Source organism: Choloepus didactylus, chromosome X, assembly GCF_015220235.1.
Source record: "Choloepus didactylus isolate mChoDid1 chromosome X, mChoDid1.pri, whole genome shotgun sequence".
NCBI classification, from domain to species: domain Eukaryota; kingdom Metazoa; phylum Chordata; class Mammalia; order Pilosa; family Megalonychidae; genus Choloepus; species Choloepus didactylus.
The window spans coordinates 163,856,530-163,881,054 of NC_051334.1; the positions used below are offsets into that span (position 1 = coordinate 163,856,530).

Sequence of the window (24,525 nt, forward strand, 5' to 3'; positions counted from 1 at the left end):
TCCACATTCACGTCATGATGTAAACATAGATAGAATTTCTATTCCTAAGGAAGAAAATCCATTCTCCCCAAAAGAAAGTTGTCTGTTATCCTCATACTGAAATTGAAGTGCTTAAAAATATTGTTGAAAACCAACATTTTAATCCTCCATTTCATAGCATAAAGTATAATTAGCTGTTTCCAACAGGGAGGTTATTTTTTTTTAAGGTTTGAGATGAGTCTTTATTACACAGCAATGCACTGATAGTTTTCCATAACCGACTTGTGCACCATGACTGAGTTACATGTACAATTAGATTCCATTATGATACACTGCCAGGTATTCAAAGGGCTGCCAGTGGAGCCAACTTTGTACGAAATTGACTAGTTATTTATTTTGATTTTTCAAGTGTGACAATTTTAAAGGAAGAATAAAGGGATTCAATAAAGCAAAAAGCTGTTTGAAACTTCATTTAGATTTTCTTTCCTTAGGAATCAAGGGATATTTATTATCCAATAAATCATTCTTAAAATGGAGGAAAACATTTAGACACTGTGAAATTTATATCCTGCATTCATATAGATTTACCTTATGCATATAGAGTGAGATTACTCTACTTTTTCAGTGTGATTCCTCTAGTAAGTAGCGACTCATTAAAAATTATAGCAATCTTGTGCAGTAAAACTGGTGCCCAGGTACAAGGAGCATTCCCACCTAGATTTCCCGTGCCATAGCAAAGGAGATGCATAGTCTATGTCTGGGTACACTAAGACATTGTTTGATCTACTGCAAAACTGAATCAATGTGCTTCAAAATACAGTATAATTGCAGTAATAAAATGCTGAACATTTTTCTGAGATTATATGCCATAAACTAAAAACCCATGGGCATTTATTTAAAACATTCAAAACACTGGACTCTGAGAGTGATGCTTTATGCATAAGGTTCATATTCTTGACATACATATTCTTGACTATTCTATAAGTATTTATTTCTATACATATACCTCCAGTTTATCTGAACGCATCAGTTTTGGACCAGTGACTCCTGGCAATGCGAGAGGTGGGTTTCCAGGAACCAGAACAGGTGCATTTGGTAAAAGTTCAGCAGGAACCAGGCCCATCCCAGGATGAGGTAAGTAAGGATTGAAAGCCATGGTAGCATTAGCTTGAAGTGATGGATTCATAGGAAAAGAATTCTGTATGTTTAAAAGAGAGAAAAAACAAACGTTAAAGGTAAATAGGTTCTTCCTATTATTACACAAGCCATATAAAAATATTCAATTGTTTCCTCTTATTTATTCTTCTTCTCATACTAATTCCCACACAGGTGTTGCTTTTAAAATAGCAAATCTCTTTAAGTAACACATTTATTTGATAAGCTGATAAAACAAGCCACATAATTTTAACAGTCATGAGTTGGCCAAATTAAATTTCATTGATGGAATTTCTGTTCCAAATGTGTTTTCTCTAGCACTTCCTTTTTAACCTAAATACTGTCACCGATGATATCACACATATGGGCAATCCCCCCTGTCTTTGCAGGCAGATTTCAAATACCCTTGAAAGCTCCTTTTCTTCTAACCTCTTCCCTCCTCTTCCTCCTTATTTCTGCTTGGCTCTAAGCTGCCTGTCCTACCACAGTTCCCACCTGCCCTGCAAAACACTAGCCTTGCTTCTCATCTTGGCCCACTGCCAAGTTAATTATGGTAGACAGCAAGGAGTTGAGGAAAAAGGATAAAAAAATGAGTGCTTAATAAGTTCTTGCCATCTACCTAAAATGAGATTGGTATACCTAGATTGTATTACTATTTTTTCAAATTCAGGGGTCCTATTTCACAAACTAATCTGACTTGCTTAGCCTTGCCTTTATCCCGGGGGACAGATGATACCCACAGTTCAAAACAATGCCCTGGAAATCCTACAAGGATCCCTGCTAGGCAGGGGGAGATGTATAACAGGATTATAAGGTACATAAACTAGAACATAACTTGTAAAGAAAAGCCTTAGCAATGGAAAAGATTATTATTAGTTTTTCTATTTTAAATTTTCTGATATCAAAGATCTTGATGTGTGTAGTTACTGCCTTTATTATCTATAACCACATAATTTATCACTTTACTTTGCTGTTTTCCAATTTGTCCCCTGTGGGGGCATATTTTCTTCTCAACAGGTTTATAATTCCTTTGATAGTTCTCTTGTCCCCTCTCTAGCACCCAACACTTATTGAATGGCTGATATAATCAAGGATAAACATTAAAAGAAATTTAAACATTTTAGTGAATGAATGACAAATTATTATTAAATGTAGAGCATTTCTAATAGTAACTCTCTAAGGTGGTTAGTAACATTGTGGTGTAACTGGTGGTACTGCATTGTGTATTAGTAATAGAATGTGTTCTTTCTTGCTTTCTTTCATTTCTCTCATTAAAAAAATAATGAAACTGTTGCATTGCCAAGCTGTACACACACCTCTTGCTAAATCACATTAACAGGAATAGCTCTAAAAACAGGCAGAATAGGAGGCTGTGAAGGACAATATAATATTCCCTTCTCCACCCCCAGCCCACACCCAGTCTGACTTGAAATTCTCACCAGCACAGCATGCTTCAGGAAGCCTGATATAAACCACATTCTACTTGGAAGGAAAACGCCCCCCAATGCTCACCTATTAGAGCCCTAGCTTAGATGAGTTTATCAAATTACCTAACTGGCACATTGGGAAGGACAGAAAGTCTGGCCCCAAAGGAAGAATCTAGAACTGGCAAGACTCACCAGGATGGGTAGAGAGGGTATGATGATCAAGAGCCTTAACAATGGATAACACCAGGTGCTAAAACCAGGAAAGATGATGGGGTAGTCAGTGAAGGTGCCTTAAAGTTTTAGGACAAACTGTCAAGGGCTGACAGATGTAAGAGGCTATAGGTACATGTCACACATCTCACTGAATGAGATGTGAAGCTCCAAGAATTAGTGGATTGACCTTATTTTATATAATGAGATCTGTATCTCTTGGAAACAGCCACCCCAGCATGCTTCAGCAATAAAGAGACTTCATCAGTTCAACAATCCATAGTCCTCTCAAAATCAGCAAGAATCTCTGATAGTAAAACTCCATATTTGAACCGCACAATAGTGTTCTTTGTTTTATTTTTCTGGTTTCTCTCTGATTTTCATAGTAAATTTTTCACTGAAGTCACTGCCCCAGTCTCCTGGATACATTTTACTTTTGTCTTTTTCAGAACTGAGAAGGATCACTATTGAATTTTTTAACATTGAAGTGAAAGAAAGTCCTGCAGGTGAGTGAATTTTCCAGATTAAAAAAAAAATCACAAATCTCTAAACAATATCAATTAATAATATGTAGCCTAATGTACAAGTAAGTGATGCTTTCAGTTTATAGTATTTCCTAACTTCTGTAATTTTTTCCTTCCTTTTTTGGAGGTGACCCACCAGGGACATTTTCCTGGCAAACTTCTGCTTTCTTTGGAATATATTTTAAACTGCTTAAGTGTGTTATATGTTCCAAGTATATGAGAAAGGCTGCAAATTAATTCGCAGTCTATATCAAATATGCAAAAGGCTTGCTGAAAATGTTTAAAATTTTTAAGGTTTTACCACAAATTAGACAGTACCATCTTTAGTTTTTTGTTTTGTTTTGTTTTTGGTATTTTTATTTATTTATTTATTTTTTATTGAGATTGTTCAGATACCATACAATTATCCAAAGATCCAAAGTGTACAATCAATTGCCCATGGTACCATCATACAGCTGTGCATCTATCACCACAATTAATTTTTTTCAATTTTTAGAACATTTTCATTACTCCAGAAAAGAAATAGAGACAAAAGAAGGAAATCTTCCCATACCCCTAACCACTCCCCCTCCATTATCGATTCATAGTATTGGCATAGTACATTTGTTACTGTTGATGAAAGAATGTTAAAATAATACTAACTGTAGTATATAGTTTGCAATAGGTATATATTTTTCCCTATATGCCTCTCTATTATTAACTTCTAGTTACAGTATCATACATTTGTTCTAGTTCATGAGAGGGATTTCTAATATTTCTACAGTTAATCACAGACTTGTCCACCACAAGATTCGCAGTTTTATACATTCCCATCTTTTAACCTCCAACTTTCCTTCTGGTGACATACATGACTCTGAGCTTACCCTTTCCACGACCTTCACACACCATTCAGCACTGTTAGTTATTCTCACAACGTACTACCACCACCTCTGTCCATTTCCAAACGTTTAAGTTCACTGTAGTTAAACATTCTGCTCATAATAAGCAACTGCTCCCCATTCTTTAGTCTTGTTCTATATCCTGGTAACTTATATTTCATGTCTATGAGTTTACATATTATAATTAGTTCATATCAGTGAGACCCTGCAATTTTTGTCCTTATGTGTGTCTTATTTCACTCAATACAGTGTCCTCAAGGTTTCTTCATCAATCCATTTTTGTTAAGACAGTTTTGTTCACACACCATACATTCCATCCTAAGTAAACAATTGATGGTTTCCTGCATAGTCACGTACTTATGTATTAGTCACCATCACCACTATCTATATAAGGACATCTCCATTTCTTCCACAAAGGAGGAAGAGTCAAAGATGGCAGAGAGACAAAAGAGAAAGAAAAAAGAAAGAGAGAAAACAAAAACATAACAGCTAGGAAGCACCAAAAGGAAATATAGCATTAAACTAGAGTATACTAAAGAGTCAAACAACATCACCAATGCCAAGAGTCCCTACCCTTCCCCCATGTTCCCCCGCCATTTGCATTTAGCTTTGGTATATTGTTAGTTTGGTATTTGTTATATCAAAGGAAGCATAATACAATGCTTCTGTTAATTATAGTCTCTAGTTTGTATTGATTATATTTTCCCCCAATCCCACCCTATTTTTAACACCTTGCAATGCTGACATTCATTTGTTCTACCTCATGTAAAAACATATTTGCACCTTTTATCACAGTCGTTGAGCACCCTAGGTTTCACTGAGTTATACAGTCCCAGTCTCTATCATTCCTCTTTCCATCTAGTATCCCACATGCTCCTAACCTTCCTCCTTCAACCACACTCACAGTCATCTTTGTTCAGTGCACTCACATTGCTGTGCTACTATCTCCCAAAATTGTGTTCCAAACCTCTCACTCCTGTCTTTTCCTTTCTGTCTGTAGTGCTCCCTTTAGTGTTTCCTGTAGAGCTGGTATCTTGTTCACAAACTCTGTCATTGTCTGTTTGAGAATATTTTAATCTCTCCCTCATATTTGAAGGACAGTTTTGCCAGATATAGGATTCTTGGTTGGTGGTTTTTCTCTTTCAGTATCTTAAATATATCACCCCACTTCCTTCTTGCCTCCATGGTTTCTATTGAGAAATCTGCACATAGTCTTATCAAGCTTTCTTTGTATGTGATGGATCGCTTTTCTCTTGCTGCTTTCAGAATTCTCTCTTCATCTTTGACATTTGATAATCTGATTATTACATGTCTTGGTGTAGGGCTATTCAGATCTATTCTGTTTGGGGTACACTGTGCTTCTTGGATCTGTAATTTTATGTTTTTCATAAGAGATGGGAAATTTTCATTGATTATTTCCTCTATTATTGCTTCTGCCCCTTTTCCCTTCTCTTCTCCTTCTTGGATACCCATGACACGTACATTCCTGTGTTTTGTGTAGTCATCCAGTTCCCAGAGACATTGCTCATATTTTTCCATTCTTTTCTCTATCTGCTCTTTTGTGCGTAGGCTTTCAGGTGTCTTGTTCTCCAGTTCCTGAGTGTTTTCTTCTGCCTCTTGAGATCTGCTGTTGTATGTCTCCAATGTGTCTTTCATCTCTTCTGTTGTGCCTTTCATTTCCATAGATTCTGCCAGTTGTGTTTTCAAACTTTTGATTTCTACCTTATGTTTGCCCAGTGTTTTCATTATACACTTCATCTCTTTTGCCATATCTTCCCTAAATTTTTGAACTGATTTAGTATTAATTGTTTAAATTCTTGTATCTCAGTTGAAATGTAAGTTTGTTCCTCTGACTGGGCCATAACTTTGTTTTTCTTAGTGTAGGTTGTAGTTTTCTATTGTCTAGGCGTTTGGTTTCCTTGGTTACCCCAATCAGGTTCTCCCAAACAAGAACTGCCTCAGGTTTCAGAAAGAGGCAATAGTATCAGGTTTCCCTGAGGGTGTGTCTTAGAAGATTGATACACCCTGTGAGGCCTCAAGCCACTGTGCTTTTCTGCCCAGCAAGTAGTGCCTGTCAGCCTGTAAGTCCAGACTGGTGTAAGGAGGTGTGGCCTACGGCTGTTTTCCCTCAGGCTCTGGGGTCTGGTTCTGAATGGAAGGCAGGTAGTAGAGCTTGGCACCACCTTCTTCCTCTTAGGGAAAATATACCCCCTAGGGTGAGGTCATTTACATTTGAATAGACTCTCTGCCTGTCCTATCTCCACCCTTGTCTGGTAGAGTGCTGGGAACTGAAAATGGCTGAGGCTTTCTCCACTGAGCCTAAAAAGGGACAGAAATCCCCCTTCAGGGCCAGTCAATGGCCACCCTCGGCTCTCCAAGGTCAGTCACCACCAAAAGCCTCTGTCTGCTTGTTGGGCATTCGTAGCTTGTATTGAGTAGTCCACATTTGTTAATTAAAACCCCAGTTGGAGCTCAGCTGAGCTATATTCGCTTGCTGGGAGAGTGCTGGTCTCTAGCACTGCAAGGCTTTGCAGCTTGGGCTGTGGGGGTGGGGTCTCCCGGCTTGGATCCACAGTTTTTACTTACAGATTTTATGCTGCGATCTCCGGCATTCCTCCCAATTCAGGTTGGTGTATGTTGAGTGGATGGTCACGTTTGTCCCCCCGCAGTTATTCCAGATTATTTACTAGTTGTTCCTGGTTGTTTATTAGTTGTTCCAGAGGGGCTAACTAGCTTCCACTCCTCTCTGTGCCGCCATCTTCTTCCATCTCTGTCTCTGTCACATCTTTAGGTTTTAAAATTACTATTGTAGCTTCTATAGTCATTTTCTCCTTAAGAATAAATTTCATTCTATAATACTGCTTATTGAGGAGAAGAAGAAAGTCCTTCCCTTCCCAACCCTGGGGCATAGTCAGGAACTCCTGAGCTTCTTGTTCATTTTCAAATAGATATTTCTGTTTTTTATCCGCCACCTCTGCCCCAGGGTAACTATCCCATTTCATGAATTTGAACATTCAAGGGCTTAGCTTTGGCTAACAGCCACCTGTTAAGTCAAGCAGCCTGCAAGCTTATACATTCAGCTTTAATAAGCACAACTTTAATCCTGCCTATTCCTATGTTGTAGTCCTTGGTTTCAGTTGGGCTAACATGAACTTAACTGTGGGGTAATTTTCATTTTAAAGAAAAAGGTATCTAATAGGATTTCTATTAATGGCAAGAATTGGTCTGGACACTTAAAGATGTTTCACATATTCACTTGATTCTTAATTCTTAAGTGGGTCTCAATCTTTCCCTGAGTCCTGAACTTCTGAGAGTCAGATGAAAGCTATAGATCCTGTCCACAGAAAAATCCATGTATGTACAAAACAATGCATGTGATCTCATGAAGCTCAAGGACCCTATGACACCCACCCCTGACACAGGGCCAGTAACCCTTGTTCTAGAGCAGGAGCTGGCAAACTACAGCCTGTGGGCCAAATCCAGCCCACAACCTGTTCTTGTACAACAAGCAAGCTAAGAATGGTTTCTACATTTTTAAATGATTGAAAAAAGCTAAAAGAATAATATTTTGTAACACATGAGAATTATATGAGATTCGTATTTCAGTGTCCATAAATCAGTTCTATTCTGCTCATTAGTAGACCTGTACTGCAAAAACATGTGGAAATTTGTTTCCTCTTGTTATTAAAGTATGTACATATTCTCAATTTTGCCTCTTAATCCACAAGACCTCAAATATTTAGTATATGGCCATTTACAGAAAAGTTTTCTCATTCCTCTTTCTAGAAGATTCCAAAATATAAAATGCTCCATCAATCTCTGGAGTAAAGCACTAATTATATATAAATATATTGATGTGAATTTAATACTTGTGGCAATATCACACAAGTTGACAAAGTTTGGCTTTATAAACCAGTACAAAGTTATTCATTAAAATGTTCTTTTAAGTAGTTACTAGAATTTGTGTTTTTAACTATTTGTTTACAGAATAATAACTACTCAGTGACTAAGAACTGGGAGACAGCATTTGGAATCTCATAAAGGTAAAATTTTAGGAGCCACCACTTATTGGTCTTAAAGAATTCTGAAGCACCTTTGAATAATAATGCAATTCAATGAAAAACTGTGTCTCCGATAAATATTAGTTTACATGCAACTTTTTAGGGACACTGATTTATTACTCAAGCTAATATAAATAAATGAAAATTAAATGTTCTGCTAAATCAATCTTTGTATCTCTCCAACAGCCTAAATTTATTAGAAGTTACTTCAATAATAGCCAAAGTTCATTACAATTATTCTTGGATGAAAGCAAAATACTTTTAAGTTGCTAAATCCTGGCCTGAGTCAGCATACTGATTGGGCCTTCCATCTCTGAGCTCCTGTTTAGAGGTGGATGACTAAAACTTTTCCTTTATAGGATGGGAAACATTTGGTAGCCATTTGCTGAGTCAATATTTTTAGTTATTTTTAAATGTTTTTTCTCTTTTTTTCTTTTGTTGACTCAATATAACACCAGAAAAACAGTACTTTTACTAGTACCCCTAATACCTTCATTTTATTGATCATTTCCAAGCAAGTATATAGTATAAAAGGAAGACCCTTTTGCTGTCTTCATGCTTATTTCTAACCTTAGATATTCCCAAAGTGCATTGAAATATATAATTTTAGTTTCCCTGAGACTTTACTAAATGTTCACACAAAGCACAACTGAATAATCTTTGTTTCACAACTTTTGCTTGGTCATCTCCACATTTTTTGAATGATGTCTTTTAATGAGTGAAGTGGCCGAAAGGCAGGCTGCTAGGAGACCCACACAAACTACAGGCTAGTTAATTGGCCCCTCAATAATTTAGAGTTAACTTTATAAGCAGATGCAGGCTGATAGCAGTGTTTACATACCAATCATACTTGTTAATGAGTAAGTCACCATGGCTCTAGAGAGAGCTGAGAAAAAAAATAAGTAACTTCAGGGGTCAAAAGTGAATAACGGTTCTTACATAGACTGGGATTTCCTGACACTATTAATCATGGAATTCTCCAAGTCAGAGGAAGCACTGAAGGTAGGTGAAAGATTGATAGATTATTGTGGCTATAAAGAGTATAAAACTTAGCATGCAAAATAGCACAAATCATGGTTCAGATAAGCATGTATCTGGGGGGAGAAGCTAAAACAGCAGACCAGGAGTTATAATGGAGTTACCTACACACAGATCAGCATGACACCAGATGATTACTAGAGGTAAGGTTTTGGGAAGAGGACAAATGACTTCTTCCTTATATGGGCGATTTTAGAACTCACAAGCAAGGCAATTTTTACTTTGTACCTGAGATGTACACAGGAACTGACCTAAAAGTAATTTGTTGGTGACCACCATGTAATAATAATCACAATCCAATTAAGTTCAATATTCCAGTGGTAAAGGAAAACTATAAAAAATTAAGAGGTTATTCAATTTCAACAAAGACTATGGGACATAATGTGGGTTTGGGGGAGAAAATGGAAAGAGAAGAGAAAAGTAAAGAACAAATGAATAACATAAGGCTTGAGTTGCTATATCTAAAAGTAAAATCTTGTAGGAGGTTTGAGAAAAAGTAGTAAAATCTAGACAAAATGTTGTGCTCACAGCATGGCAGCACCATGGACATTCCTGTTACATGACTTGGTCAACCTCAGACAATGTGGAACTTCACTTAATATTGATGGTCATAATTATATTAAGGGCACTGATGTTATACTTACACAATGCCCTTCATCTACTGACCTCACCATTTTGAAAAAATCACTTTAGAAAACATTAATTTCACCACATACATATGAAAAAGCTAAATGCCATCATGTAGCATTCCACAAGTAGGTAAGCTGAGACACAGAGTGGCTTCCATGACTTGGCTACAATCACATTGCAGAACCTGGATTAAAGTACTGACCATAAAACTGGTAATCTAGAAAATGGACATAGTTTTTTTGTCAATTAAATCGACAAAATGTCTTACCCGTCTTTTCCAATAAAGTTTTTATTGAAAGAGCGATGACAATAGAGAGACAGCATTACTTCAGTTAACAAAGTTAGTTTATGTGACCTAGAAAAAGTTGTAATTCTGATATGAATATGCAAAATGTAGAATATATTTTGATAAGGGAAGGATATTACCATTCTCTTTTCAACTACTTATTATTTTCAAAAATTAAAAAGTAAAAAAAAAAATCTTTCCAATTTTCCCTTATTTTAAAACACTTTAAACAGTTCTAGTCCAAAGTTTCATAGAGCAATATAATACTTTGTAGCTCTTAGTTTATTAAAGAAGGAAAACATTAAAAACATTGGAGTCTAAAAATATATTATTCATTAATTATTTTATCTCCCTTCTTTCTGTCTACTGAGCTTCCTACTTAAATTATTCTTTTGGTCCTTATGTGTTAAATTACCTTCATTCTTTACTATATTAATGTCAGATAAACATATAAGCCAGTTTTGAGAAATACATTTGGTGAAAAGACTGACAAGAATGATGTAAAAGGATGAGGAGGGGCCTGCAGACATCAGATCATTCAGTCTGAGGAAAAGCCTGGAGTGGAACCCATGTTTGTGGCCTTCCATGGTTTGGAATTCCACAACATAGCCATAGGAATGCAATCACACTGAAAATTACAGAGCAGAATCAGAGAACTTGGCACATATCAATGGAACCTCAACTGTGCTGAATCAATAAACCTCTAAATAAATCATCAGGTAAAGACACTGGATTGGGTCAAATTCATCTGGTGTGTCAGGATATGCTTCCATGTGAACCACTATATTCAAAGAGAGAAACTAAATGAATTTCCCAGATATGGACAAGTCCAGCTATGCAAAATGTCTAAATCAAAAATATTTTAATAGCTTTATAATATCATATCTACCTTATATATATGTACAGAAAATCCCGTAGTAAGAATCCTTCTTCCCTTGCACTGAGTTGTGAAAGTGAAATTTTAAAACATTATCTTTGTTTGAGAGTAATCTAGTATGTCTACTTCTCCCAACTGTCTTCTACAGTGCTCAAGTTTGCCCACTGATTATTCCAAGGGGAATTCTTAAACTTATAATATTTTGCTGTGAACATCAGAAACTGTCTCTCTTAAACTGCATGAAAAATACTAGGAAGTCGCACCCTTTGTCTCCCTTGCTAGATTTCCTTAATAAAGCAATAAATGCTTTCAGAGTTGGAATTTTATACCATCAAGTGTCATTTCAGACCTGCTAAATACAGGGAACAAACTTGCCTGCTACAGCAAGCATTCTACCCAAATTGACTAGGTGTGGTTTTTCTTCATTTTACAGTCACACTGAACAGACTCTGTTCTCTAGCTACCATCCCGTTTAAGTCGATATTCCCTTTATCTGGGGGCTTATAATAAGCAAACCATATCCAATTTTGCAGAAGCAAATGTGCTCTTCTGGTATCCTAGAAACAGATCAAGGTATGCTTTGTAGAAAGACCAGAGTTCAAGTCAGTGATACCAAATAGGTCTTAATATGCAACCATACAAACACCAAGATTGGAATCTAAACAAAAGTTTGTCTGTTTATGGGTGGGGGGTGTGTTCAAAGGGTAGAGAGTCGTATGGGGGAGAGTAGGTACAACAGAAATTAAGTAACATTATCTGTTACTTCATTAGTAATATCAGGATCCATATTAAAGAACCTTTTTTTCCAAATCAGACAGGTAAATGCCACTTAAAATTGCTCAAACTAGCTCAATTACAATACACCTACAAAGCAGCTTCATAGACCACAAAAGAGAAGCATATTAACCACTTCAGGGTTAGATCTTTGTTCACATAATTTCAAAAATTAATATTTTTATTTTATCACATCACAACAGTTATTGTTAAGTAATCTTCAAGGTAGAGGAGTAATTTTCAATTATTCCCTGGGTTCTTCTAAGTAATGTCTTATATCTTGTGATTTGCTGTAAAATAAATTGTACTTCTGTGATTCATATCAGTCATCTTCCAAAGCCTGAAATATGAAGTCATTCTCAATGAAGAAAAAAGGAAAATGTATTCTATTATAGAAAGCATAGATTCAAATTAGAAGGCAAAAGGCAAGAGGCTAGATAACTCAATGGATCTCTTATTGGACTCTAAAACAGCCTTTCCCTATTCTCCAATATAAGCCAGTATGACAAATAATGCATGAATAGCTGAGATTTAGAATGGAGAGACTCTTCCAGAGGCTAAATAAAAGAATCATCCAACTCCTTCTTTATCCCTATTTTACCCCAGGCCTTGCTCTATGATTCTCTGAAACAGGGATTTGACTGGTGCCCTGATGCTGTTCCTTGACCTATGAAAAGATATATCCTCCAGGTCTATAGGAAAAGCTGGGCTCAGGTGTTTGATAATAAAATCTGGCCTGTTTTTTTGCTTAGTGTGAAACTGGGCAGCCCAAGAGAGGCTGAGGGTAGTAATGGTGAATGAAAAGCTCCTTGGCTTTATTCCCTGTTTAATTACATTTCCTGAACTCACTAATCATATTCATTTCTCTGTGGCTTTGTTTATACTGTTACCAATATCTAGAATGTCTTCTGCCTTAGAAGTAGGGAGGAACTCCCATCTGTAATCAGACCCACACTTCCAGATCCAGCCCCAAGAGGCAGAGCTGGAAAGGCTGAGCCTGGGGTTGGCACTAGGCCCAGCTGTGTTTCCCATGGGCACTGCGCCTGCAATTCGTTTTGTGTTTTCCTCCTCTTCCTAAATTTCTTTCCCCCTTGTGTCAAAATGACTGCTGCTGCCAAAAAAAAAAAAAACAAACACAACCCCCAAGGTAAAGAACCAGCTCCAGGCCTGCTTTAAAGTGTTGTCTTTCTGATCTGTAACTGCTATCTCCTTTAATGTCTGGGGCAACATCGTTTACAATATTTTTGTTTGTAATATTTTTAATATAGAAATTCCTCTCTTCTATTCTCAAAATCTGTAAGAAAAAAAAAAAGAGGAAGAAGATGAAGAAGCAGGCAGAAAGTGAAATACTGCAGTGCGTGAAAGTCAAGGAAAGAGTTTCAAGGAGTTCAGACATGTAAACTATTACAGAAAGTCAAAGAGAAGCTCTGAGGAGCTCACTGGTAACCTTCCTTGAACTTATTTATCAGCATAATTAATCAGCACTGAGTTTCAAGGCAAATATTTTGGCAAACTAATATTACAGGACATAAACACTATTTATTTTACTTAAATTTGTCCAGACATTCTGGGGAAAAAAAAAACTATCATGGGACACAATTTTAGTGACTCATTCATGCCCCTTGCACCCCTTTTTGTATTTATCTACAAAGAGGCACTACTTAAGGGCCACCATATCTTCATAGATGTTCTTGAATTCTGAGAATTAACTTCATAATGAGATAGGCTTTACTGAGGCATGTTGTATTACTCACATATTTTCATTGCAGCTAAATACTACTTACATTTTTCAGTTTTCAGTGTGTTTATTACATAGTCCCTGATGAAATGGGTAACAAAGATAACACAGCCCTTTCAAATTTATCTTCCTAATGGCTTAAAGGAAGTAGGCCAGCTGGAATTAGAATGAGATGCCACTGAGTGACATTTTCAACCTGGAAGAACTGTAGTAGAAAGTAGACGTTTTCAATTCTCTCTGAAAGGTCTAAGATCAAAATGCAAGTTTATATTTTAAGGTATCAGGGCCAGATGAATTCTCAAGATCTTTTCTTAAGTTATATGAGTATTTGGAAAATGAACGGCTATAGCTTAATTACCTTTTAAAGAATATATTTAAACTCACTTGTCTACAAAAATATTAGTACAAAAATATTAGTACTTCTCAAGACTGTCAAAGTCATGGGAAACAGGTAAAGACTGAGAAATGGTCTCAACTAGAGGAGATAAGACAACTAAATGTACTGTGGTACAATGGAGTGGACACTGAAACAGAAAGAGGACATTAAGGGAAACACTGGTGAAGTCTGAATAAAGTCTGGAGTTTTTTTAATCGTTATATGTAGATGTCAGTTTTTCAGTTGCAACAAATGTACCATAGTAATATAAGATGCTGACAATATGGGAAACTGGGTTACAGGTATATTAGAACTCTATGTACTGTCTTTGCAACTCTTCTGCAAATCTAAAATTATTTCAAAATAAAAAATTTATTAAAAAGCAGCAACAAAACCAACAACAAAAACATCAAAGAATAAGGAACTCTTCTTAATGAATATCCTAGAATTTAAAGGTTTATGTGTAATAATAATCAAACCTCCCCATCTTAAAATGCCCCAGCTCCTTTATTAATATTATTCTATAAAGTGAACTCATGCACAAATGCAACCCAGGTATTCAATCCAACACACTTTGGTTGGTCCCCTCACATGCACAGCTCTGTAGTGTCATTTAAAATGTGTTATAAATCATTTTAATAACCAACTTCCTGAAGGCCCGATGAGGTTATTCTAAGGTAGATATATATTCTTTCTTTTAAAGACACATACACAATATTTAAAAGACCATAGGTGTGACTTACAACTGATGGCATCTGAGCATTTTGGAGCATAAACTGCATCTGCTGGGCGAACATGGCTGCGGCAGTCTTCTGTTGAATCAGATTGTTTCTTCCATTAATCTCCAGCTGCGTTTTTAGGTGTGGAGGTGGGTGAAGGTACTTGCAGTTATCCCTAGTACACCGACCCTAAAAATGAAGAATTTGATGAATTTTCATTTAGTATTTCTAAAATTCTGAAAAGATTAAGGAACTAATAGGAGCTTATTGTACTCTTAGCATGTGCCAGGTACTGTGGTAAGTGCTTTACATGAATTAACTAATTTAATCTTCATACCATTCCTGTAAAATTGATATCTTATTATCTTCACTTCCAGATGAGGAAATTGAGACTGAGAGGCTAAGTGACCTGCCCATGGTTACACAGCTAAAAAGTGAAAAAAGGAGCACTGAAACCCAGTTGGTCTGATTCCAAAACCCACTCTCTTAGCCACTGTGCTCTGCTCTACTTTGATATGCATTAAATTACATACAAAACATAAAATATTAGGAATGGTATGATATCATCATAATATTACAGATTTAAATAGAATTTTTCCTACATAACATGAAAAATTATGCATACTAAAATAAGATTCAGAATGCTGGTCTACATGTGCAAATAATCAAGAAAATTGAAGGAAATAATTTAATAACTATATACAAACATATATCATGTAAATTTTAGATTCCATTATTCTAGGAAATTTAAGCTCCAAACTTCTCCCTTTCCCTATCCATCCAATGTAAGAAATATCCTGAAGTCCAGTGATATTCTGTTAATTAAATAGTAAATCCCTATAACTGGAAGCCATGTTGTTCTTTAGGTTCTGGAGGCAATGGTCCTAGGTCACTGGGATAATTGAGATCGAAGTTTTGAGGAGTATGATGTCATCAAAATGGTGGAGTGAGTTGCTCCAAAACTCCATCCCCCATAAAAGCTTTAAACAAGCAAAATGTGATAGAATCATCTTTTTCAGAGCTCCAAGAAAGAGTTAGAGTTGTAGCAACTGGGCAAGTGCCAAATCAAGAAAAAGGCAACTTTAAAGAGGTATAAAGACACATGATCAAGGAAGACTAGGGAAGACACTAGAGTTTTGCCTTGGGCTGTTCTTTAAACTCATTGCTAGGTACTAACACAGGCCAATGTGAAAAGAATGGGAGAAGAGTTTTGTTTTGCTAGCTCCTGGCATTCAAGGAAATCTCTGTCATAACATCAGCTGGATACAAGCTTAAGGACCAGATATATCGAAGACTAAATTCCAGACATAAAACATCAAAAGATCAAAATATCAATTATGTAACAAAATAATACAAGGCATGTAAAAAAACAAGGGAATGATGGTCCATGCAAAAGAATAAGATAAAGCATTAGAAACCACCAGTGAGAAGGGCCAGACCTTGAACATACCAAAGAATTTTTTAAAATTATCATAAATATGCACAAAACAGAAAAGAACAAAGGAATTCAGGAAAACTGTACATGTACAAATAGAAAATATCACTAAAGAGATAGAAATCATAAAAAGGAACAAAACAGAACTGAAGGCCAAAGTAAGAGAAATAAAAATTCCCTGGAAAGGTTTGATAGCAGATTGGAGCTGATAGAAGAAAGAATAGGGAACTTGAAGATAAAATGATTGAAATAATTCACGGTGAGGACAAGAAAGAAAAAAGAATGAAGAAAAATGAATAGAGACTGAGAGATGTATGGGACACATGAATTGTACAGATATATCCATTGTGGAAGTTTCAGAAGGAGAAGACAGAGAGAAAAGGGCAGAATGATTATGCCAAGACATGATGGCTGAACACTTCTCAGATTTATTGAAAGACATGAATACACACATTTCAGAAGCTCAATGAACTTCAGCTATTTGATAAATCCAAATACTCCCACACCAAGGCACATTATAATCAAACTGTCAGATGCCAAAGACAATCCTGAAATTCAAAGAGAGAAGCAACGTGTCACGTACAAGGAAGCCTCAATAAGATTAGGTGCTGATTTCTTATAAGAAACCATGGGAGGCGGGGCAAGATGGCAGACTGGTGAGCTGTATGTTTTAGTTACTCCTCCAGGAAAGTAGGTAAAAAGCCAGGAACTGCGTGGACTGGACACCACAGAGCAATCTGTCTTTGGGCATACTTCATACAACACTCATGAAAACGTGGAACTGCTGAGATCAGCGAAATCTGTAAGTTTTTGCGGCCAGGGGACCCGCGCCCCTCCCTGCCAGGCTCAGTCCCGGGGGAGGAGGGGCTGTCAGCTCCAAGAAGGAGAAGGGAGAATTGCAGTGGCTGCTCTTATCGGAAACTCATTCTACTGATTCAAACTCCAACCATAGATAGACTGAGACCAGACACCAGAGACTCTGAGAGCAGCCAGCCCAGCAGAGAGGAGACAGGCATAGAAAAAAAACAACACGAAAAACTCCAAAATAAAAGCAGAGGATTTTTGGAGTTCTGGTGAACACAGAAAGGGGAAGGGCGGAGATCAGGCCTTGAGGCGCATATGCAAATCCCGAAGCAAGGCTGATCTCTCTGCCCTGTGCACCTTTCCTTAATGGCCCTGGTTGTTTTGTCTATTAGCATTTCAATAACCCATTAGATCTCTGAGGAGGGCCGTTTTTTTTTTCGTTTTTTTTTTTTTTTAAATCCTTTTTGCTTTTTCTAAAACAATTACTCTAAGAAGCTCAATACAGAAAGCTTCAAAGAATTGAAATTTGGGCACCTCAAATCAAGAGCAGAACTAAGAGAGCTCTGAGACAAAAGGCAATAATCCAGTGGCTGAGAAAATTCACTAAACAACACAACTTCCCAAGAAAAGGGGGGTGTCCGCTCACAGCCACCATCCTGGTGGACAGGAAACACTCCTGCCCATCGCCAGCCCCATAGCCCAGAGCTGCCCCAGACAACCCAGTGTGACGGAAGTGCTTCAAATAACAGGCACACACCACAAAACTGGGCGTGGACATTAGCCTTCCCTGCAACCTCAGCTGAATGTCCCAGAGCTGGGAAGGGGGAGCAGTGTGAATTAACAGAGCCCCATTCAGCCATCATTTGAGCAGACTGGGAGCCTCCCAACACAGCCCAGCAGCCCAGAACTGCCCTGGGGGGACGGCACTCACCTGTGACATAGCACAGTCATCCCTCAACAGAGGACCCGGGGTGCACAGCCTGGAAGAGGGGCCCACTTGCAAGTCTCAGGAGCCATACGCCAATACCAAAGACTTGTGGGTCAGTGGCAGAGACAAACTGTGGCAGGACTGAACTGAAGGATTAGACTATTGCAGTAGCTTTAAAACTCTAGGATCACCAGGGAGATTTGATTGTTAGGGCCACCCCCCCTCCCCGACTGCCCAGAAAACACGCCCCACATACAGGGCAGGCAACACCAACTACACACGCAAGCTTGGTACACCAATTGGGCCCCACAAGACTCACTCCCCCACTCACCAAAAAGGCTAAGCAGGGGAGATCTGGCTTGTGGAGAACAGGTGGCTCGTGGACGCCACCTGCTGGTTAGTTAGAGAAAGTGTACTCCACGAAGCTGTAGATCTGATAAATTAGAGATAAGGACTTCAACTGGTCTACAAACCCTAAAAGAACCCTATCAAGTTCAGCAAATGCCACGAGGCCAAAAACAACAGAAAATTATAAAGCATATGAAAAAACCAGACGATATGGATAACCCAAGCCCAAGCACCCAAATCAAAAGACCAGAAGAGACACACCTAGAGCAGCTACTCAAAGAACTAAAGATGAACAATGAGACCATAGTACGGGATATGAAGGAAATCAAGAAGACCCTAGAAGAGCATAAAGAAGACATTGCAAGACTAAATAAAAAAATGGATGATCTTATGGAAATTAAAGAAACTGTTGACCAAATTAAAAAGATTCTGGACACTCATAGTACAAGACTAGAGGAAGTTGAACAACGAATCAGTGACCTGGAAGATGACAGAATGGAAAATGAAAGCATAAAAGAAAGAATGGGGAAAAAAATTGAAAAACTCGAAATGGACCTCAGGGATATGATAGATAATATGAAACGTCCGAATATAAGACTCATTGGTGTCCCAGAAGGGGAAGAAAAGGGTAAAGGTCAAGGAAGAGTATTCAAAGAAATTGTTGGGGAAAACTTCCCAAATCTTCTAAACAACATAAATACACAAATCATAAATGCTCAGCGAACTCCAAATAGAATAAATCCAAAAAAACCCACTCCGAGACATATACTGATCACACTGTCAAACATAGAAGAGAAGGAGCAAGTTCTGAAAGCAGCAAGAGAAAAGCAATTCACCACATACAAAGAAAACAGCATAAGACTAAGCAGTGACTACTCAGCAGCCACCATGGAGGCGAGAAGGCAGTGGCACGATATATTTAAAATTCTGAGTGAGAGGAATTTCCAGCCAAGAATACTTTATCCAGCAAAGCTCTCCTTCAAATTTGAGGGAGAGCTTAAATTTTTCACAGACAAACAAATGCTGAGAGAATTTGCTAACAAGAGACCTGCCCTACTGGAGATACTAAAGGGAGCCCTACAGACAGAGAAACAAAGACAGGACAGAGAGACTTGGAGAAAGGTTCAGTACTAAAGAGATTCGGTATGGGTACAATAAAGGATATTAATAGAGAGAGGGAAAAATATGGCAAACATAATCCAAAGGATAAGATGGCCGATTCAAGAAATGCCTTCACGGTTTTAACGTTGAATGTAAATGGATTAAACTCCCCAATTAAAAGATATAGATTCGCAGAATGGATCAAAAAAAATGAACCATCAATATGTTGCATACAAGAGACTCATCTTAGACACAGGGACACAAAGAAACTGAAAGTGAAAGGATGGAAAAAAATATTTCATGCAAGCTACAGCCAAAAGAAAGCAGGTGTAGCAATATTAATCTCAGATAAAATAGACTTCAAATGCAGGGATGTTTTGAGAGACAAAGAAGGCCACTACATACTAATAAAAGGGGCAATTCAGCAAGAAGAAATAACAATCGTAAATGTCTATGCACCCAATCAAGGTGCCACAAAATACATGAGAGAAACATTGGCAAAACTAAAGGAAGCAATTGATGTTTCCACAATAATTGTGGGAGACTTCAACACATCACTCTCTCCTATAGATAGATCAACCAGACAGAAGACCAATAAGGAAATTGAAAACCTAAACAATCTGATAAATGAATTAGATTTAACAGACATCTACAGGACATTACATCCCAAATCACCAGGATACACATACTTTTCTAGTGCTCACGGAACTTTCTCCAGAATAGATCATATGCTGGGACATAAAACAAGCCTCAATAAATTTAAAAAGATTGAAATTATTCAAAGCACATTCTCTGACCACAATGGAATACAATTAGAAGTCAATAACCATCAGAGACTTCGAAAATTCACAAATACCTGGAGGTTAAACAACACACTCCTAAACAATCAGTGGGTTAAAGAAGAAATAGCAAGAGAAATTGCTAAATATATAGAGACGAATGAAAATGAGAACACAACATACCAAAACCTATGGGATGCAGCAAAAGCAGTGCTAAGGGGGAAATTTATAGCACTAAACGCATATATTAAAAAGGAAGAAAGAGCCAAAATCAAAGAACTAATGGATCAACTGAAGAAGCTAGAAAATGAACAGCAAACCAATCCTAAACCAAGTACAAGAAAAGAAATAACAAGGATTAAAGCAGAAATAAATGACATAGAGAACAAAAAAACAATAGAAAGGATAAATATCACCAAAAGTTGGTTCTTTGAGAAGATCAACAAGATTGACAAGCCCCTAGCTAGACTGACAAAATCAAAAAGAGAGAAGACCCATATAAACAAAATAATGAATGAAAAAGGTGACATAACTGCAGATCCTGAAGAAATTAAAAAAATTATAAGAGGATATTATGAACAACTGTATGGCAACAAACTGGATAATGTAGAAGAAATGGACAATTTCCTGGAAACATATGAACAACCTAGACTGACCAGAGAAGAAATAGAAGACCTCAACCAACCCATCACAAGCAAAGAGATCCAATCAGTCATCAAAAATCTTCCCACAAATAAATGCCCAGGGCCAGATGGCTTCACAGGGGAATTCTACCAAACTTTCCAGAAAGAACTGACACCAATCTTACTCAAACTCTTTCAAAACATTGAAAAAAATGGAACACTACCTAACTCATTTTATGAAGCTAACATCAATCTAATACCAAAACCAGGCAAAGATGCTACAAAAAAGGAAAACTACCGGCCAATCTCCCTAATGAATATAGATGCAAAAATCCTCAACAAAATACTTGCAAATCGAATCCAAAGACACATTAAAAAAATCATACACCATGACCAAGTGGGGTTCATTCCAGGCATGCAAGGATGGTTCAACATAAGAAAAAACAATCAATGTATTACAACACATTAAAAACTCAAAAGGGAAAAATCAATTGATCATCTCAATAGATGCTGAAAAAGCATTTGACAAAATCCAACATCCCTTTTTGATAAAAACACTTCAAAAGGTAGGAATTGAAGGAAACTTCCTCAACATGATAAAGAGCATATATGAAAAACCCACAGCCAGCATAGTACTCAATGGTGAGAGACTGAAAGCCTTCCCTCTAAGATCAGGAACAAGACAAGGATGCCCGCTGTCACCACTGTTATTCAACATTGTGCTGGAAGTGCTAGCCAGGGCAATCCGGCAAGACAAAGAAATAAAAGGCATCCAAATTGGAAAAGAAGAAGTAAAACTGTCCATTGTTTGCAGATGATATGATCTTATATCTAGAAAACCCTGAGAAATCAACGATACACCTACTAGAGCTAATAAACAAATTTAGCAAAGTAGCGGGATACAAGATTAATGCACATAACTCAGTAATGTTTCTATATGCTAGAAATGAACAAACTGAAGAGACACTCAAGAAAAAGATACCATTTTCAATAGCAACTAAAAAAATCAAGTACCTAGGAATAAACTTAACCAAAGATGTAAAAGACCTATACAAAGAAAACTACATAACTCTACTAAAAGAAATAGAAGGGGACCTTAAAAGATGGAAAAATATTCCATGTTCATGGATAGGAAGGCTAAATGTCATTAAGATGTCAATTCTACCCAAACTCATCTATAGATTCAATGCAATCCCAATCAAAATTCCAACAACCTACTTTGCAGACTTGGAAAAGCTAGTTATCAAATTTATTTGGAAAGGGAAGATGCCTCGAATTGCTAAAGACACTCTAAAAAAGAAAAACGAAGTGGGAGGACTTACACTCCCTGACTTTGAAGCTTATTATAAAGCCACAGTTGCCAAAACAGCATGGTACTGGCACAAAGATAGACATATAGATCAATGGAATCGAATTGAGAATTCAGAGATAGACCCTCAGATCTGTGGCCGACTGATCTTTGATAAGGCCCCCAAAGTCACCGAACTGAGCCATAATGGTCTTTTCAACAAATGGGGCTGGGAGAGTTGGATATCCATATCCAAAAGAATGAAAGAGGACCCCTACCTCACCCCCCTACACAAAAATTAACTCAAAATGGACCAAAGATCTCAATATAAAAGAAAGTACCATAAAACTCCTAGAAGATAATGTAGGAAAACATCTTCAAGACCTTGTATTAGGAGGCCACTTCCTAGACTTTACACCCAAAGCACAAGCAACAAAAGAGAAAATAGATAAATGGGAACTCCTCAAGCTTAGAAGTTTCTGCACCTCAAAGGAATTTCTCAAAAAGGTAAAGAGGCAGCCAACTCAATGGGAAAAAATTTTTGGAAACCATGTATCTGACAAAAGACTGATATCTTGCATATACAAAGAAATCCTACAACTCAATGACAATAGTACAGACAGCCCAATTATAAAATGGGCAAAAGATATGAAAAGACAGTTCTCTGAAGAGGAAATACAAATGGCCAAGAAACACATGAAAAAATGTTCAGCTTCACTAGCTATTAGAGAGATGCAAATTAAGACCACAATGAGATACCATCTAACACGGGTTAGAATGGCTGCCATTAAACAAACAGGAAACTACAAATGCTGGAGGGGATGTGGAGAAATTGGAACTCTTATTCATTGTTGGTGGGACTGTATAATGGTTCAGCCACTCTGGAAGTCAGTCTGGCAGTTCCTTAGAAAACTAGATATAGAGCTACCATTCGATCCAGCGATTGCACTTCTCGGTATATACCCGGAAGATCGGAAAGCAGTGACACGAACAGATATCTGCACGCCAATGTTCATAGCAGCATTATTCACAATTGCCAAGAGATGGAAACAACCCAAATGTCCTTCAACAGATGAGTGGATAAATAAAATGTGGTATATACACACGATGGAATACTACGCGGCAGTAAGAAGGAACGATCTGGTGAAACATATGACAACATGGATGAACCTTGAAGACATAATGCTGAGCGAAATAAGCCAGGCACAAAAAGAGAAATATTATATGCTACCACTAATGTGAACTTTGAAAAATGTAAAACAAATGGTGTATAATGTAGAATGTAGGGGAACTAGCAGTAGAGAACAATTAAGGAAGGGGGAACAATAATCCAAGAAGAACAGATAAGCTATTTAACGTTCTGGGGATGCCCAGGAATGACTATGGTCTGTTAATTTCTGATGGATGTAGTAGGAACAAGTTCACTGAAATGTTGCTATATTATGTAACTTTCTTGGGGTAAAGTAGGAACATGTTGGAAGTTAAGCAGTTATCTTAGGTTAGTTGTCGTTTTCTTACTCCCTTGCTATGGTCTCTTTGAAATGTTGTTTTATTGTATGTTTGTTTTCTTTTTAACTTTTTTTTTCATACAGTTGATTTGAAAAAAGAAGGGAAAGTTAAAAAAAAAAAAAAAAAGACAAAAGACAAACAAGGAAAAAAAAAAAAAAAAAAAGATGTAGTGCCCCCTTGAGGAGCCTGTGGAGAATGCAGGGGTATTCGCCTACCCCACCTCCATGGTTGCTAACATGACCACAGACATAGGGGACTGGTGGTTTGATGGGTTGAGCCTTCTACCATAAGTTTTACCCTTGGGAAGACGGTTGCTGCAAAGGAGAGGCTAGGCCTCCCTGTATTTGTGCCTAAGAGTCTCCTCCTGAATGCCTCTTTGTTGCTCAGATGTGGCCCTCTCTCTCTGGCTAAGCCAACTTGAAAGGTGAAATCACTGCCCTCCCCCCTACGTGGGATCAGACACCCAGGGAAGTGAATCTCCCTGGCAACGTGGAATATGACTCCCGGGGAGGAATGTAGACCCGGCATCGTGGGATGGAGAACATCTTCTTGACCAAAAGGGGGATGTGAAAGGAAATGAAATAAGCTTCAGTGGCAGAGTGATTCCAAAACGAGCCGAGAGATCACTCTGGTGGGCACTCTTACGCACACTTTAGACAACCTTTTTTAGGTTCTAAAGAATTGGGGTAGCTGGTGGTGGATACCTGAAACTATTAAACTACAACCCAGAACCCATGAATCTCGAAGACAGTTGTATAAAAATGTAGCTTATGAGGGGTGACAGTGGGATTGGGAATGCCATAAGGACCAAACTCCACTTTGTCTAGTTTATGGATGGATGTGTAGAAAAGTAGGGGAAGCAAACAAACAGACAAAGGTACCTAGTGTTCTTTTTTACTTCAATTGCTCTTTTCCACTCTAATTATTATTCTTGTTATTTTTGTGTGTGTGCTAATGAAGGTGTCAGGGATTGATTTAGGTGATGAATGTACAACTATGTAATGGTACTGTAAACAATCCAAAGTACAATTTGTTTTG

General features: G+C 37.5%; 1 protein-coding gene across 9 annotated transcripts in view; it reads right to left on the reverse strand.

The window, feature by feature from the left end:
- MBNL3 (muscleblind like splicing regulator 3) overlaps positions 1 to 24,525 on the reverse strand; it is a 138,407-nt gene that overhangs the window by 19,604 nt on the left and 94,278 nt on the right. For all 9 annotated transcript variants that reach the window (XR_005214479.1, XM_037821013.1, XM_037821012.1 and 6 more), the window contains 2 exons: positions 14,697 to 14,861; positions 986 to 1,177 (listed from right to left, as the gene is read on the reverse strand). Coding sequence is in view for 8 of the 9 variants with exons in the window: in XM_037821012.1 (XP_037676940.1) it covers positions 986 to 1,177; positions 14,697 to 14,861 (357 nt within the window). In the remaining variant the exon portion in view is untranslated. The remainder of the gene's footprint in view (positions 1 to 985; positions 1,178 to 14,696; positions 14,862 to 24,525) is intronic.